We start from the raw sequence: 18,973 nt of genomic DNA, 5'->3' as shown, positions 1-18,973 counted from the left end.
GTCACATTAGGTATTTTTTTGTCACTAATCGGTAGATAGAATGGTTATATAACTCGTGGCTTGATAGCCATGACAGAAAATTTTCATGTCTGGAAAGAAGAGGTCGAAATTTTTGTGGATAGGAAAGATGAAGAATGAGTGAGACCTGAAATGGAAAGAAGATCTCACACAGCTGGGACTGCACAGCTGCCACACTGTGTAGAGGTTACAGAACAACCTCCTCCCTACAGCATTCATTAGCTTAATGCTGGCTTGATAGTCATAACAGAAAATTTTAGTATTTGGAAAGAAAAGGTCGAAATTTTTTTGAGGACAGGAAAGAGGAAGAATGAGTGAGACCTGAAAGGGAAAGAAGATCTCACAGAGCTGGGACTGCACAGCTGCCACACTGTGTAGAGGTTACAGAACAACCTCCTCCCTAAAGCATTCATTCACTACCTATGAATTTCTTTAGGTCGATCACGTTCCTGAGACCTAATAGCTTCTTACTTTTGCTTGACATATGTTTACTTTTATATTAACATCTTTAAATCTATCTGAGCACAGTTCAGATTCCGCCTCGATCTTTTCTGTTAACTTGTGCTCCAGCTTCGCATCTTCCATTTGGAAGTCTTTGCGAACCTCAGCAACTTCGGATTTAACTGTTTTATACATTTCAGAAAACTGTTGAGCAACCTTTTTCTTAATATCTTCATGATTGTAATCAATTTTACAATTCAAACTGTCTAGATCCTCTTTCAACTTATTGCAACCAGCCTTGAAGGTATCGTCCATTACCTCCAATCGTTTATTAAAATTAGTTTGGCTGGCCATAATCTCATACTTTAATTCAGCATTATTGGATTCTAATTTATTGTTCATTGCCTCAAACCGTTTATTAAAATTAGTTTGACTGGCCACAATCTCATATTTTAATTCAGCATTACTGGCTGACAATTTTTCATTACTGGCAGCTATTGCTTGTAATATAACATTTAAATCAACAGCCCCAGCATCTTTGGGTTGCCCACTAGCTGGCTTTTTATCACACTCAGGTGACGAAAAACTAGCTCCAACACCAGAATCATCAAAACTAAATGAAACTTCTGATTGATTAGTCATATCTAACTTCTCCTTCTTAAACTCTACCATCTCTGATGACTGTTTCATTTTTAATGCATCAGAGAAACTATCATCCAATAAATTTACAATTTCTAATTTCTGCTTTACTACAGGGGTTTCTATTATTGAATCATTGCCCCTTCCCACACTACTGTCAGGAGACAATACTTCATATTTCACTTTAACATTACTACTTTCATGCATATTTACACTTGAACCGTTGTCTGGATTTACAGTTCCCTCAACAGACATAGGTTCTGATATAAGTTTAACCTCAGTTTCTTTTGGCGGTTCCATCGCCGACAGTCTTTTAGTGCAGATTAGTAAAATTTTTAACACCTTTTCACTTAACTTAGTTCCTTCTGCACGACGTATGGTGTTGCCGGTGCGGCGTACCAGGATTCCTGATGCGACGTGGCACGTTGAACTGCAGCCGGCTCTCCGACAGCTGTTGTGTGTTTGCGTGGCATGCAATTGCAGGGGCTGCACCGGCTGCTCCAGCGGACGACTTCGGTGCGGCGAGACTGGCTTCTCGCGATGCCGGCAGCACCGCTAGACTCAGTGCCAGCTCCGTCAATCCAGATGTGTTGTTAATCCAATTGCGTCATCCACATGCACACGTAACACTTTCACTGTTCTATTACTCAGCTGTGTGTCGCATTCCACTCGCGAATCCGAATAGTAAAAAAAATCACTTTCACTTAGTTGATTTCCCGGCCGATGCACCATATGTGGGGCGGCGAATAATTTGTAAAAAAAGTCTAAATTGTTGTATAAATGCTTGCATGTTGAATCCGTTTCAGGCTTTTAGAATGTTGTTAATGCTGTCTTTCGCCGTTCTCCACACTGGCTCTCTATTTACTTTTTTAGCACCCAGAAAGTGATTTAACCAAACGTGAAGCCTGTAAATAGAGTTCCTAGTGCCCACTTCATCTGAGAATACCATTATAGCTGCAGCTTATAGCTCTGAGGAATTAGGAGATTGTCCGGGATTTCTAATCAAAAACGATTTTCCAAAATAGTTGAGTATATTCTGAAATTCACTGATAAAAAAACACAAGTATCCTTACAACCTAACTAACAGAGCAGTTCAGAGTCTAATGTGCTGATACAACAATAAATGTCTGAATTAAATGTTAAAAAGAATGCTCGCCATAATTTGATGAGAGTATTTCATCAAACGCCACGCTAAATAATTGGTAGAATGTCCGTCCCGCGACGGCACGTGAAAATACGACAATACGCAAACTGAAGCTAGATAATGAAAGTCATCCCAGAATTAACACTTCACTTGAAATGTTTTCATGGTTCCGCGTATCTCTAGTAACTTAATACGGCACCCGAGGCTGTTTGTAGCAGTGATACCGATGCGACGTGACTCCCGACACAGATGGCGTGTCATTCAGCGTCTGGAGAGAACTGGGGCCTTGCTTCCTCGCACAGCGTTCTTATATATAAAGCCGCGGTGCGGACGGCTAAGGGAACGCCTGATCAAATCGGCTCTCCCAACTAGCCGCTGGGCTAGTAACGCACCACTTCCAGTTACATAATAATTTATAGCTTCTTTTGCTGATGGCCGATGAAGCTCTTAATTTAAACGTGCATTCAGCACGCAGGTAAGTATTGATAATAAAATTTTGACGTGGCTAAGTTAAATATTTTGGGCGAGAGAATTAATTTAATTATACTGCACGCAGTAGATGAGCTCTGAACTGGCCCTTTTGAGATCCGCTATCGCTATAATTTTATAGGTATTCAAAAGAAACTTTTCACATCTTCATAGTCATAGCGGACCTCCGACCTATTTAAATCTAAACATCCTAGCCTTATTTATTAGCCTACTTAATCTATCTTGCTTCCTTCAGTTTTGAGACGAAAACCAGAAAACCATGAATTTCCACTAAAATCTTAATTTGTGAAATCCAAAGTACTGTTTTTATTAAATCATTCTGAAAGATGAATCTAAATATAAATTTTGAAGTCTCTAGCTCTTTTCTGTTGCGCCAATGATTTTTTCAGATAAACGTCCAAATTTCGAAAATGGCTGAAGTTATCGAACTGATATTTAACACATATTAATTTAGTATTACTTCTGACATGCCAGAAAAGTTTTAGGTCATTTGCTTGATTTTTAAGGTATTGCGTAACATTTATGACGTCAGAGCTAGTTACAGCAAACTGGCTGGCACACAATCGAAACTGATGTGAATTTACTACAGCGTGAGTAGGCTGCTTCCCTACAAGGCGACGAAGGGGAGGTCAAAGGCACCAGCGAAGGACCTGGCGGCAAGGGCGTGATCATAGGTAAGATCGATATGGGGAGCATGTTGTCACTCGACGGAGTGTGTGAGACCAGAGTAGAGGGCGAGGTCAGAGGAGAGCTCGATGATTGGAGCTGGAAGTCACTCGACCGAGTGTGTGATTCTAATGTGGAAGGAGTGGTCGGAGCATCGTGAGCCACGACAGTGAGTGCCATGGTCTTGGCCTGAAGGGGGTTAGAAGAGGGCTCGACATGAGCAGGCTTAAGTCTGTTGAGAGAGACTGTAACAGCTGAATCTTTCATCTGGATGTCATAGGTGTTGGCTGAGCGCTGGAGAACTCGGTATGGGCTGATATATGGAGGTTGGAGGGGAGCACGGACAGTGTCATCTTGGAGCATGACGTTTTCACAATTGTCCAGAGATTTTGGGACGTGAACCTTAGGGTGGGAATGGCTAGCAGTCCGATGGATATGGAGGTTGATGAAGTGGCGTCTGACATGGTCCACGAAGGAAGGTAAGTCAGACTGAGGGAGAGAAGCGGAAGGGCTCACAAGTTCGCCAATGAGAACAATGTTCTGGCCATATATGACTCGGCTATTGAGCCTTTGAGCTCTTCCTTATAGATCACATGAATGCCGAGTAGCACAAGGGGAAGGGCCTCCATCCATAGAGAGTCGTGGCATCAAAGAGCCACCTTGAAAGTGCGGTGCCAGCGCTCGACTAGGCCGTTACTTTGGGGGTGATATGCTGTGGTATGGATGCGCCGGATGCCGCAAATGCTACAAATCTCGTTGAACAGGGCCGACTCAATTGTCTGCCCTGGTCAGTTGTGATGATAGCTGGACATCCAAAACACGATACCCATGACTCAAGCAACAGTTTTTGACGTAATATTGGGGAAGGGGATAGCCTCGACCCAGCGAGTTGTTGGGTCGATAGACGAGAGAACATAACGAAAGCCGTTAGAGGGGGGGGAGAGGGCCGATAATGTCAATATGAATATGCTGGAAACTCTCAGGATGGATCGAAAAGGCGCTGAGGGGGGTGAAGTATGCCTGTGTACTTTGCAGCGTTGGCACGTGACGCAGGAGGGTGCCCATTGCTGGCAGTCCTTGTTGACATTTCTCCACACAAAGCGCTCCACTACGAGGTGGGCAGATGCACGAACACCAGGGAGGGCTAAATTACACAATGCGTTTAAGACAACTCAATGGAGTGTGGTTGGGATGAAGGGGCATAAAGTGCCCGTACAGTCATTGCACCAGATCTCACCAGAAATGCCAGGGAAGGTGGTGCAGACGAAGTGTAGTGAAGAGGTAGAGTCTGAAATCAGGTTTTGTGTTTCCTCGTCAGCGGGTTGTAGGTTAGGCAGTTCAGAGAGATCTAACAGCGAATGAACGGTGTCAACTCATGAAAGGAAATCAGCAACTACATTGTCAGCACCCTTTATGTGTCTGACATCGGTGGTGAACTGAGATATGAAGTTCATGTATCTGAAGCGGCGAGGAGGCAGGTCAGCTGGTGGGTTTGTAATGGCCACAGCCAGGGGTTTGTGGTCTGTTAAAACATAGAAAGAGCATCCCTCAATGTCAGTCTTAAAATGCTTGATCGCTTCGTAGACCACGAGCAACTCCCTGTCAAACGCGGAATATTTCCGTTGTGCATTGGTGAGCTTGCGAGAGAAAAACTGCAGAGGCAAAGTCTGGCCGTCGATTGTCTGGCTAAAAACAGCGCCAATGACAGTATCGCTCGCATCAGTGGTGATGTAAAGCTGCACATTGGGATGAGGATGCGCGATGGTGCAGGCCTCGGCAAGAAGATTTTTGAGGGCAGTGAAAGAGTCAGTCATAGCAGGGGTCCATGGAACGCTCCGAGATCCAGAAGTGTTCATGACAGCCAAGGCGTCCTTCAGTGGAGCCTGAATCTCCACAGACCGAGGTAGATGATGGCGATAATAATTAACCATCCCCAGAAAGCGCCAGAGCTCTTTGAATGACGAAGGTCTGGGTAGGTTTAGTATTGTTTGTACTTTCTCAGGGGGCAGTGAAAGGGCATCGGCAGAGACCCGAAAACCAAGAAAAGTGCAGCGGGTTGATGTAGCTGCAATTTGTCCTGGTTGGTCTCGATGCCTGCTGCCACGAGAGTGTTCATAACAGTTTGCACATGTCGAATGTTGTCCTCGACGAAGGAGCTGAAGACAAGAATGTCATCAAGATATGCAAAGCAGAATTTTAGGTCAAATAGCACTTCGTTGATGAAGCATTGCCAGATCTGGGTTGCGTTTTTCAGACCGAAGGGCATGAATTGAAACTGAAATAAACCGATTGGGATAGTGATTGCTGTCTTCTTGATGTCTTCAGGTGCCATGGGGATCTGGTGGTAGGCCCGTTTGCAATCAATGACAGAGAATGTGGTCGCACCTGCGAGGGAACTGGTAAAGTCGGCAATGTTGGGTATGGGGTAGGGGTCCATAATTGTTCATGCATTTAGTCGACAGTAGTCTCCACTCACACGCCAGAACCCATCTTTCTTGGGTGTCATATGTATGGGCATAGACCAGCTACTGGCAGAGGGTTCAATGATGCCGGAGCTTAGTAGTTCAGAAATCTGATTTTTAAGGTCGGAGAGGCGCTCGGGACGAAGCCTGGGAAGTGTGATTCTTGACAGATTCTTTGGAAAGCACATTTCAAAATATCCCATGAAAATTGAAGAAAAAGTGTTATATGCATCATTTGTATTTGTTAGAAACAGAACTTCTGCCCAAGACTCACTAGTTAGGATATTTGTAAATTCCACACAGTTTTCAGTGGACAAATTTCTTTTATACATGAAGAACACTTTTTTCTCTTGCAGTGGCATTGAAGGAATTTTGAGGACAAGAGTATTGTGGTCTGATAATCCCAAATCAGCATTTGTTACCTCTACTTCTGTGGACTGTACATTTGAAAATATATTATCTATAAGACTTTTTGTATGATATGTTATTCTTGTGGGTTCCTATATGTGTGGAAATAGATTGAAACTACATAATAGATTTAGGAATTGATTTTCAGCCTACATTTATTCATTAGATTTATGTTGAAATCCTTACAGACAAATACAGTGGCTCTTTCAGTCAAAAGAGTGCTAAGCAGTGTTTCTAATTTATTAATGAATATGTCTCTGTCCCCATTAGGTGGTGTGTATATTGCTATTACTATGGCTTTTCCCTATATTTCATACAACTGTATAGCTGCTACTTCAAAACGATTTTCCACTCTCAATAATTCAGCTTCACACATTCTTTTGTATCTGTTACTTGATTTAGTAAAGATACATACACCTCTGTTTTTGGCATTTTTTTCTACAATACTGACTTGCCAACTTATAGGGATGAATATTAATGATACTTAATTCAAAAGTTCTGCACCAGTGCTCCATGATACACATACAGTCAATGTTTGCACCACTCATTGCTACCTCAAGTTCTAGTGATTTACTTCTAAGGCACTGAATATTTAGACTTAAAGTTTGCAGGTGACTAGGGTGAGAACTGGTTAAAGTTTTATTTATGTTTTGTGCTGTCATATTTGTTCCCGTGTCCTGGTGAGATACCAAAAATCCTTGAGGACAGGTTTCCTACACATCTCGGGACATACCTGTACATTGGGCTGTGGTGAGTTGCTTGCTGCTATAATTGGTGCTGCTGCTAATGTACTTAATACTGCCATTTCTGTTGTTGTTGTTGTTGTTGTTTTTGTTGATGGTGATGCTGTTTCTGACACTTCAAATGTTGGTTCTGCCACTACTGCTGTTGTTTCTTGTGAACTTGGAGTCTTCTCATTCTTCTTCTTTTCATCTAAAATAATATTTGAATGATGTGGAGTGGACAGCTGTTGAGTGTGATAAAATCTTTACTGAGTTAGTGTAGTGAATATAAGGGCTTCCTGTTTAGGGAAGACAAAGCAAAGCCTTAGGGCAAACAGACTATGCAGTTGCAATACTGTTAGTGTACATGTATAAAAAGTTGTATTACTGTGTCTTGTATGACCAAGTACATTTTTTTGTACAATTTTGTATGTATTATTCTTTGTACTTCGTAATGTAAAATTTTGTATGTTCCTTTTGCACAGATTGTTTCCCATAAATTTACATGTATGTTTGGACAACATCCACACAGTATTTATTGTCTACTGATGGATAAATAAATAAATAATAAATCAATTTTTAATTTGTAATATTTTCTGTTTAATTTAGAGTGTTCATACATTTTACAGTTTTCCTTGTTCCAGAATACCCAGTATAAAATTTTAACTTTCCAGTCACATTATGTACAAAGTGATTATAATTAAAGTTAAACTTTCAAAAGGCTGTAGAAATAACACCACTGGTCAGAATGACGTCAAATTGCAATGGAATATTATCGGAGAAGGGGCAAAATGTATGGCAGAAGAAAAAAATAGTGAAAACTGATTAATAGCATACGTAAATGAAAACATCTGTCATGGGCTCAACCCACTGGAGTTGGTATAAATATGTCAGGTACAGGGCTTTTCCTCCTTTCGTGTCTGTGGTGTTTGCCATGACTGTCTGCTTGTAAAGATATGTTACAAGAATGATGACTGTGCACATGTTGCTCTGCAGAATTTCCAAACACTGAAGGATTTGAAAAAAGGCGTTGGTGTGCAACCTGGTAGAAAGAGGAGACAAATAGATTCAATTCAATTCAATTTATTAGTGTCCTTGTAGTGCATCATCGAAATGACATAGGACTTGTCAATAAACATTACAATTTAAAATACATATACATGAAAATTTATAATTGAATTTACTTGTCACTTAGACATTACAATTTTAATACAACTTTTAGAACATTAACATAAAAATATACAAGTAGGATAACAACGTACAAAAAAAAAAAAAAAAAAAAAAGTTAGTGATTCTCACATCAAAGATTATTTACATTCTTACATTAACACTGTTTCACACTTTCAACATGTGTGGAAGCAGTGGCCACAGCAGTGCAGGAGGAGACAAGTGGTGGTGTGCAAATGTGTAGTGGACAGAGATTTGCCTGAACATTGGAAATACCCATGAGCATGGTGCATAAAATCCTACGAAACGTCCTTGTTTGTTATCTATTCAAATTTACCCATGTGCACAACTTTCTTTCCTGTTGACCTGCCAGCAAGAGAGACCTTTGCTTTAGAATTTCTTGCTCACATGGAAGTGGGCAATGATTGGCCATTGAAGATTTTGTGGACAGACACAACCCACTTCCTTTTGACAGGATATGTCAATACACAGAATTGTCGAATATGGGCAACAGAAAATCCACACAAATCAACCAGTACCACTTCATCCTGAAAAGGTCATTCTGTTGTGCAGGTTTACAGCATCATTTATCACAGGGATATACTTTCCCAAAGAAACAGGTGCTCCCAGTCCTGTTATCTGTACGGTCACTGGTAAGTGCTATGGGTGTCTTTTGCTCAACCACATCATTCCAGCTCTCCAACAGTGTGGATGTGTGGGTGGGATAATTTTTATGCAAGATGGAACAACTCTGCACACTGGAAATCCAGTTGAGCAGCTGCTGAAGCACCATTTCAGAAATACTAGAATTATCAGCCACCATTTCCCTACAGCCTGTCTGTTACAATTACCTGACCTTAATCCTCATGACTTCTGGCTGTGAGGCTATCTGAAACATGTTGTGTTCAGTGTTATGACTGCAAACTTAGCTGCATTGAAGGCATGTGTTGCACAACACATTCTGAACATGACCCCAGAAACACTTTTATTAGTTGTGGAACATGCTGTTTCTCGATTTCAACTTGTTGTACAAAACAGTGGACACCATACTGAACATGGTTTGAACCAGTCACACGAAAATTAATAATCCAATTTGATTTTGATCGATGCTTTTTATGCAGTTTTTGCCCTCAGGACAATTAAAAACCAATGTGATTGATGCTTTTATGCGGTTTTTGGCCTCAGGGCAATTGAAAAACTTGTGTGAGTGATGCTTTTAATGCGGTTTTTGGAGTCAGGACTATCCAATGCGATATGACCTTGCCTTTGTGGATGGGCTTACATAACTAACAGTATCACACTGGTACACCCATGCACACTGAGTAGCGCAGTTTGTTTAACATCAAACATACACATTAGTCACTGTTGTACGATTCATTTGTCATTTGTAGTCAACCACTATTAAATTATGATGCTTACAGAGCCATCTATTGCTACATTTGGTAACTATTTATTTTTCTTCTATCATATGTTTTCCCCATTCTCTGATAATATTTTGTTGCAATTTGATGCTATTCTGACCAGTGGTGTTATTTCTACAGTGGTTTGAAAGTTTAACTTTAATTTATAATCACCCTGCACATGGATGGCTACATTTTTACACAGAAATTGGTTTTCAGTGACTGTAGTTTTATTTATCAATGATACAATATCACATACATAAAAATGGGGTACAGGAAGTACTTACAGCTTCTTACACAGTGGTTTGTTTTATATCTTGAAGACTGCATTTATTATGACCCTTATAGAGATTTACTTGCAAAGCAAAAGCTGCTTTGTAGCCCCCCTCCCTCTGAATGAATATATGGTGGCATGGGGAAGAGAAGAAGGGGCTACGAAGTTGTTTATTATTGGCAGGAGAATCTCTGGAAAAAAATGATATCATATCTGTGCACTGACTCACTTTGTGCTCAGTATACACTTTTATTGCCTGCTGTTTCATTCATGCAGCATGAATTTTTGTATGGTTGTATATGGTACTTATTTTTTAGTAATGAAGCTTACATGCTTCTATTGCTTTGGATTTTTGCTGTCTCCCCAATCCCCCCCTCCAGCCCCCCCCCCCCCCCCCACACACACACACAGGAATTAATTAATCCATGCGTGAGTGTGTAAGCACATATAATTTCTTGTTTCACTATGTACATTCCTGAGAGTTTCTGTTTCATGTGATTAATTTTTCTTTTATTGCTACAGGATGCAGAAGAAAATGCTGATGTATCTGGTCTGAAACTTGAAAATGTTGGCGGTGTTTTTGTAGTGCTTATGGTTGGTGTTGTGTTTGCCATATTTGTTACCTTCTTTGAACTTCTATGGGATGTAGGGCACAAATCTCTGAAAGAAAAAGTAAGTGATTTAGATTTTAGGTGTTTGTTCAATTACACCATCAATACAACACAATACAATGTTATTTAAAGAAAGGTGAAAAATTCTGCAGCTTTATATCAGTAGCTATCACTACAGTCCACTTTCTGCTGCCAAATTATATTAGGTTTGTAGAACTGCTATGCATATAAATAAATATTTAGATCTTGCACTGTAACAGATAGATCCTATTATTCATCAACTAAAAATTTTTAAAATTTTGAAAATGTCTCTGATAAACTGTTTGAATATTCTGAAGAGTTCAAAAAACCCTGGAAACCAGTTGTAAACCAGACCTAATGAAACTTTAGAAAAATCTTGTTCAGCAATGTATGGAATGCAGAAAACTCAATTATTTTCATTAGAATCAGCATATGATATTATGCACAATAAAAGGAATAAGTAACCCTAGCACATACTCTGTGAAGGATCACAAGGAGAACTGAGTGAAATATGCAAAGAGATGCAGATACAAAAAAAGTAGTTTTTTTGCATCAGACATATCCATTTTGTATGGGAAAATTGCAGTTTCTTTCATTTAACCATATAATTTATTGTACATTTTCATCATATTATATGCTATAAAAACATTGAACAATAACACTATGGGCACGAGTGAAGAATGCTTCTTGGGTTGCTGGCAACAGTGTACTGTGTGCAGTCTATCTGGAATGGCAGTCTGCTCTCTGACTTTGTATGTGTCAGTTACACTGATGTGTTTCCTAAGACATGGCAATAAACCATGGCTCATACCTGTTGTATGAGTGTTATTTACATTCCTTTGCCACTGCAGTACAGAGGAACCATGTTGATAACTCACAATGAGCACACCTGGCTGCATTTCTTTCACCATACAAGAATCTCAGCTACTATGCAGTAAAAGCGCAGACATTTTTGGACTCTGGAGTTATACAATTACTGGAAAATGACAGTGACTTTCCTGCTACTGCCATGCTACACCACCATGCAATTGAGTGCATCTCATCAGACTGTGCCTAAAATTGAGGACGTGATGCAACAGTGCCATGCACCAACTGTGAACAATGCTGGCCTTCTACCTGATCAGTGACATCAGACACTTTGCAGAGTGTTTTTCCAGTGTTTTATGTGCCTCAGACTGTGCACTGTTCCAATCCATTTTATCCACTTGTGAACATTATGCCTACCATGTTGTGTGTGACTACATTCCTGCTTGAACAAATGTGCCAGACAGACATTTCACCAAGTATGCATGCTGTTACTACCACTCACAAGACTTTACTTGTGATTTCTGTGCAACAGACCATTCAAAACCCAGAACCATTTTCCTCACCTATTTATGTCATTTCTCACCATGTCACACATGCCCCAAGTCTGCCACTTGTGCCGCAACAGTTGATACAGCCATATCAACAGTTAATTAACAACATCGCTTCTGTACCTGCCACACTGGATTTTGGTACATTGGTTCCACTCACACACCTGCCTACACCACGTCTACCAACTTGGGACTACCTGTCCACTTTCCATTCAGCTTTCAAGCTTCCACTGTTCTGCATCTATCAATCACTAATGTGGTTCACTGTCTGCAAGTGTATTATGACCATCCATGGAATAATTGACAATAGTGCTAAATCTGTCATTCTCGTAAGATGTCTTGGTCAGCAGGCAGATTTGATTAGTGATTTATTTTTCACCCTGTCTGCATTAAACAAGTATGATACTGCCAAGTCACTGCTGCTCCAATGTTTGTCGTAGACACTGGAACAGCAGCTCAAATAGATCATCTATGATGAAGCCAGTGATAACAGCACCCCTTCACAGCTATGGTGTCACCAAATCTGGTAGACATGAACCCGATGCCTAACTGGACTCTGTGGACTTAGTGGATCATCAAACTGCCATCACAGGTGCAACTCATCATGATTTTGCATGAACAGGAATCCCTTGATGTGAAAGCACAACTTATGGATAGAATACATGCCATAGGCCAGCACTGAGAAAGCATCAGTTATCCAGGTAACAATGCACAAAATGCTGACTCACGGTTGCCTTGCCATGTGACCCATCATGACAGTGCCAAGGCTGACCAAGTTCACCCAACCCCACCAGAGACAGCAGCACTAGTTTTCATGAGGAACAATGACCTTTGGTGTATTGACACACAGCCTCACTCTCCCAGCAGCCCAATTTCATCATCTGCCCCCCCCCCCCCCCCCTCCTCCTGCACTAATGCCGGTCTCACTCTCAGTTCAAGGATGCAGCACATAACTGTCAACTGCCAACTGCCATGTGCATCCCCAAACTTCAACAGTAGCTCCCATCAATCACGCTGTGTCCATATGCAGAACACGGGTGACAAGGAAGCTTCATGACTGCAACCTCATGGCTATCACCTCTGTGTGTTTGCCTGCAGAAGACAAAGCTACCTGCTTGTGGATGCAGTCATTGACATCAGTACCATGCCGCTTACTGGTTCACCCCTCTTGCTGTTAAGTCATACCTTCAACTTCATGTGGCAAACAACAATACAATTGATTGGTATGGCTCAATTACCATTGACATCATTCTGGGCTCTGACTCTTCATTGCCATGGACCTTCGGTGTCTCCAATGTCACAGAAACTGTCCTCGGTGCAGTCTGCTTAAAACAATACCAGCTACTACTGTATCTGTACCATGAGAAAAGGATTAAATAATCAACGAAAGGATAACGTTCTATGAGTCGGGGCGTGGAATGTCAGAAGCTTGAACGTGATAGGGAAACTAGAAAATCTGAAAAGGGAAATGCAAAGGCTCAGTCTAGATATAGTAGGGGTCAGTGAAGTGAAGTGGAAGGAAGACAAGGATTTCTGGTCAGAAGCTTGAATGTGATAGGGAAACTAGAAAATCTGAAAAGGGAAATTCAAAGGCTCAGTCTAGATATAGTAGGGGTCAGTGAAGTGAAGTGGAAGGAAGACAAGGATTTCTGGTCAGATGAGTATCGGGTAATATCAACAGCAGCAGAAAATGGTATAACAGGTGTAGGATTCGTTATGAATAGGAAGGTAGGGCAGAGGATGTGTTACTGTGAACAGTTCAGTGACCGGGTTGTTCTAATCAGAATAAACAGCAGACCAACACCGACAACGATAGTTCAGGTATACATGCCGACGTCGCAAGCTGAAGATGAACAGATAGAGAAAGTGTATGAGGATATTGAAAGGGTAATGCAGTATGTAAAGGGGGACGAAAATCTAATAGTCATGAGCGACTGGAATGCAGTTGTAGGAGAAGGAGTAGAGGAAAAGGTTACAGGAGAATATGGGCTTGGGACAAGGAATAAAAGAGGAGAAAGACTAATTGAGTTCTGTAACAAGTTTCAGCTAGTAATAGCGAATACCCTGTTCAAGAATCACAAGAGGAGGAGGTATGCTTGGAAAAGGCTGGGAGATACGGGAAGATTTCAATTAGATTACATCATGGTCAGACAGAGATTCCGAAATCAGATACTGGATTGTAAGGTGTACCCAGGAGCAGATATAGATTCAGATCACAATATAGTAATGATGAAGAGTAGGCTGAAGTTCAAGACATTAGTCAGGAAGAATCAATAAGCAAAGAAGTGGGATACAGAAGTACTATGGAATGACGAGATACGTTTGAAGTTCTCTAACGCTATATAGATACAGCAATAAGGAATAGCGCAGTAGGCAGTACAGTTGAAGAGAAATGGACAGCTCTAAAAAGGGCCATCACAGAAGTTGGGGAGGAAAACATAGGTACAAAGAAGGTAGCTGCGAAGAAACCATGGGTAACAGAAGAAATACTTCAGTTGATTGATGAAAGGAGGAAGTACAAACATGTTCCGGGAAAGTCAGGAATACAGAAATACAAGTCACTGAGGAATGAAATAAATAGGAAGTGCAGGGAAGCTAAGATGAAATGGCTGCAGGAAAAATGTGAAGACATCAAAAAAGATATGATTGTCGGAAGGACAGACTCAGCATACAGGAAAGTCAAAACAACCTTTGGTGACATTAAAAGCAATGGTGGTAACATTAAGAGTGCAATGGGAATTCCACTGTTAAATGCAGAGGAGAGAGCAGATGGGTGGAAAGAATACATTGAAAGCCTCTATGAGGGTGAAAATTTGTCTGATGTGATAGAAGAAGAAACAGAAGTCGATTTAGAAGAGATAGGGGATCCAGTATTAGAATCGGAATTTAAAAGAGCTTTGGAGGACTTACGGTCAAATAAGGCAGAAGGGATAGATAACATTTCATCAGAATTTCTAAAATCATTGGGGGTATCGGCAACAAAATGACTATTCACGTTGGTGTGTAGAATATATGAGTCTGGCGATATACCACCAGACTTTCGGAAAAGCATCATCCACACAATTCCGAAGACGGCAACAGCTGACAAGTGCGAGAATTATTGCACAATAAGCTTAACAGCTCATGCATCGAAGCTGCTTACAAGAATAATATACAGAAGAATGGAAAAGAAAATTGAGAATGCGCTAGGTGACGATCAGTTCAGCTTTAGGAAAAGTAAAGGAATGAGAGAGGTAGTTCTGACGTTACGGCTAATAATGGAAGCAAGGCTAAAGAAAAATCAAGACACTTTCATAGGATTTGTCGACCTGGAAAAAGCATTCGACTGTATAAAATGGTGCAAGCTGTTCGAGATTCTGAAAAAAGTAGGGGTAAGCTATAGGGAGAGATGGGTCATATACAATATGTACAGCAACCAAGAGGGAATAATAAGAGTGGATGATCAAGAACGAAGTGCTCGTAGTAAGAAGGGTGTAAGACAAGGCCGTAGCCTTTCGCCCCTACTCTTCAATCTGTACATCGAGGAAGCAATGATGGAAATAAAAGAAAGGTTCAGGAGTGAAATTAAAATACAAGGTGAAAGGATATCAATGATACGATTCACTGATGACATTGCTATCCTGAGTGAAAGTGAAGAAGAATTAAATGATCTGCTGAACAGAATGAACAGTCTAATGGGTACACAGTATGGTTTGAGAGTAAATTGGAGAAAGACGAAGGTAATGAGAAGTATTAGAAATGAGAACAGTGAGAAACTTAACATCAGGATTGATGGTCACGAAGTCAATGAAGTTAAGGAATTCTGCTACCTAGGCAGTAAAATAACCAATGACGGACGGAGCAAGGAGGACATCAAAAGCAGACTCGCTATGGCAAAAAAGGCATTTCTGGCCAAGAGAAGTCTACTAATATCAAATACCGGCCTTAATTTGAGGAAGAAATTTCTGAGGATGTACGTCTGGAGTACAGCATTGTATGGTAGTGAAACATGGACTGTGGAAAAACCGGAACGGAAGAGAATCGAAGCATTTGAGATGTGGTGCTACAGGCGAATGTTGAAAATTACGTGGACTGATAAGGTAAGGAATGAGGAGGTTCTACACAGAATCGGAGAGGAAAGGAATATGTGGAAAACACTGATAAGGAGAAGGGACAGGATGATAGGACATCTGCTAAGACATGAGGGAATGACTTCCATGGTACTAGAGGGAGCTGTAGAGGGCAAAAACTGTAGAGGAAGACAGAGATTGGAATACGTCAAGCAAATAATTGAGGACGTAGGTTGCAAGTGCTACTCTGAGATGAAGAGGTTAGCAATACAACACTAGTAATTGACCAGGAGCAAACAGAATCTGTTAGTGAAGCTGTCTGTCTGGGAACACTGGGAACATCATAGAATGATGTCAGTGTGGAAATAAAGCGGTGCATCTATGTAACTAGTAAATGCTATTGTGAGCTGGCCCCACAACTCAAGTCAAGAAATCTGTCCAGGAGGAAAAAATGTCTGCAGTATAAACCTTTAATAAGCCCAGTATTAACTTATGGCTCAGAAACCTGGACACTGACACAAAAGTGTAAAGAAGTACTAAAATGTTTTGAAGAAAAGGTGATATACAAAATCTATGGGGTGTCTAATGAAGGTGGAGCTTATAATTTTGAACTTTACAGATTATATAAAGGTCTTGAAATCATAAAGTTCATTCAAATAAATCTACTGAAATGGGTTGGCCATGTTTTTCATATGTAACATGAGAGCCCAACAAAAATGGCACTGCTACGAAACTCTGAGGGACAAAAAGCAGATGAAGACCATGACTTCAGTACTTGGATGACATATAAGAAGATTTAAAAGTTACTGGAGTCATAGGATGGAGATACAAGACATGCAAACAGAGATGAATGGAATGACGTCCTAGTGCAGGCCAAGGCACATCAGTGATTGTAGAGCCAAGAGGAAGAAGAAGTAAGATGTTAATTACGTATTGTACTTGAGTTAGTGCAATCTATGATTTTATACATAATACCGTGCAAAAAAGGGACAAAACACAAAGTGCCACTGGCATTTCATTTAGATTTAAGTAAAGCCTTTGACATATTAGAAAAGCTCCATGCATATGGCATTAGAGCACAGCATTGAAATGATTCACATTGTACTCGACAAACAGGGAATAGAAAATACTAATGAAACATGAACTAAATCAAAATACTAGGATATCTTTCTTGGATGCAGAAATTCTAAAAAAGAAATCCCTCAGGGATCCATTCTTGGGGCAATCCTCTTTCTCCTGTACATAAATGGTGTAGACCTAAACATTGACTCACAAACAAATACTTTTTGTGAAGATGACACAAGCATCCATACTACAGGAAACACTCTAAGTCAGCTACAAGCAGCTGTAAATAAAACTACAGCACAGCTAAATAGATGGTTTTAGGGGAATAGACTACTGATAAACATGAAAAAAAACAACGTTTCTTTAATTTCTGTTTAAGAGGTGATGCATGCAACACCAGTGTGGCAATAAACTCCAACAAAATTTTATCTTCTCTGGAAACAAATTTTTTAGGCATTTCGCTTCAATATAACTTTAGATGGCATACATATAAAAACAAAATAAATAGAACGGTAAATAAAATATTTTGTAGGCTACAATTACTCTCTTAATAAAGCAAGTATTATAACTATTTAAATTGGTTACTTTGCTCAGTTATATTCTGGGGTAATTCATCACCTAGTTCACTGATTTTCCTAACACAGAAAAGAACTGTAAGAGCAATGCAACATGCTCAACAAACAAATTCTTGCAAACCCCTCTTTCAAAAGTTGTCAATCCTACCCCTTTCATGTATGAGGGCTGGAACTTTAATAGTGGCAACTATTTATTTATAGCTTGTACAAAATAGATACGTGTTTCAAAGTTTTACTGGCCTGCAAAGTAGTCCCCAGCATTGTGTATAACCCATTGCCAGCGATGTGGAAGTCGTAGGATACTCTTAGTAGTGCCAATTGTGTTGACAGTTCAAGTGGCGTGGTCTATTGCCTGACAAATTTGTAGCAGTTCTGAAGTGAATTTTGTGAAGTGTTTCCTTCAGCTTAGAAATCGAGTTGAATTCATGAGGGCTTAAGTCAGGGGACTGCAGTAGGTGGTATAGCACTTAGCAGCCTCATCAGTCAACTGTATGTTCTTGAGCATTGTCCTGCAAAATGATGGTCAGGTCCTGCAGAAAATATCACTGTCTCTAAGCTGCTCATAGGTTGTGTTCCAAAAATGAACTGCACAGAGACAAAACTGATCACACTTTCTGTAGGACCTGACCATCATTTTGCAGGACAATGCTCAAGCATGTACAGTGCAAGCTGTTACCAATTTGTTTGACTGATGGGGCTCCTAAGTGCTGTACCACCTACTGCATTACCCCAACTTAAGGCCTTGTAAGTTCAACTCGATTTATAAACTGAAGGAAACACATCATGGCATTCACTTCAGAACTGCTACAAATTCATCGGGCAATAGACCGTGCTGCTAGAATTGTCAACACAACTGGCACTGCTAAGAGCATCCTGCAACTTCCACATCACTGGCAATGGGTTATTCACAATACTGGCAACTACTCTGAAGGTCAGTAAAACTTTGAAAGAAGTACCTATTTTGTATGAGCTGTAAATAAATAGTTGCCACTATTAAAGTTTCAAACCTCGTATATACATACTAGAAAACTGTAAGTGTGTCTGAAAGAATTTGAAAGCCGCAAATGAAAATTTTAATATCCACAAACATAATATAAGATAAAAGGAAATGCTTCATGTCCAGTCAGTAAGGATATCAGCCTACAAAACTTCCACAATAGCAGTGGTATACAAATTTATAATATTCTTCAACATTGTCATTCACACTCTTTTGTAAAACACTAAGGAACCTTTTTATTAGACCATTGCTTCTATTCAGTAGCAGAATTTTTAGAACATTTGAGATACAAGAGGCTTGAAACAATACAGTGCAGGTACTGAAAGTAGTGCAATTTCTTTTGTGAATATCTAAAATTTATGTATCTACTGAAATAATATTGTATTTTTCACCTACATCTACATCTACATGGTTACTCTGCAATTCATACTTAAGTGCCTGGCAGAAGGGTCATCAAACCATTTTCATAC

At 40.3% G+C, this 18,973-nt stretch overlaps 1 protein-coding gene across 3 annotated transcripts in view; it reads left to right on the top strand.

Moving 5' to 3' along the window:
- The window catches only part of LOC126470105 (glutamate receptor ionotropic, kainate 2-like), a 522,028-nt gene that overhangs the window by 487,345 nt on the left and 15,710 nt on the right, over positions 1 to 18,973 (top strand). For all 3 annotated transcript variants that reach the window (XM_050097682.1, XM_050097680.1, XM_050097681.1), the window contains exon 17: positions 10,353 to 10,502. In XM_050097682.1, the coding sequence (XP_049953639.1) occupies positions 10,353 to 10,502 (150 nt within the window). The remainder of the gene's footprint in view (positions 1 to 10,352; positions 10,503 to 18,973) is intronic.

This window comes from Schistocerca serialis, chromosome 3, assembly GCF_023864345.2.
Source record: "Schistocerca serialis cubense isolate TAMUIC-IGC-003099 chromosome 3, iqSchSeri2.2, whole genome shotgun sequence".
Classification (NCBI taxonomy): domain Eukaryota; kingdom Metazoa; phylum Arthropoda; class Insecta; order Orthoptera; family Acrididae; genus Schistocerca; species Schistocerca serialis.
Note: the sequence above shows the minus strand (reverse complement) of the source record. Positions and strands in the feature narration are given on the sequence as shown.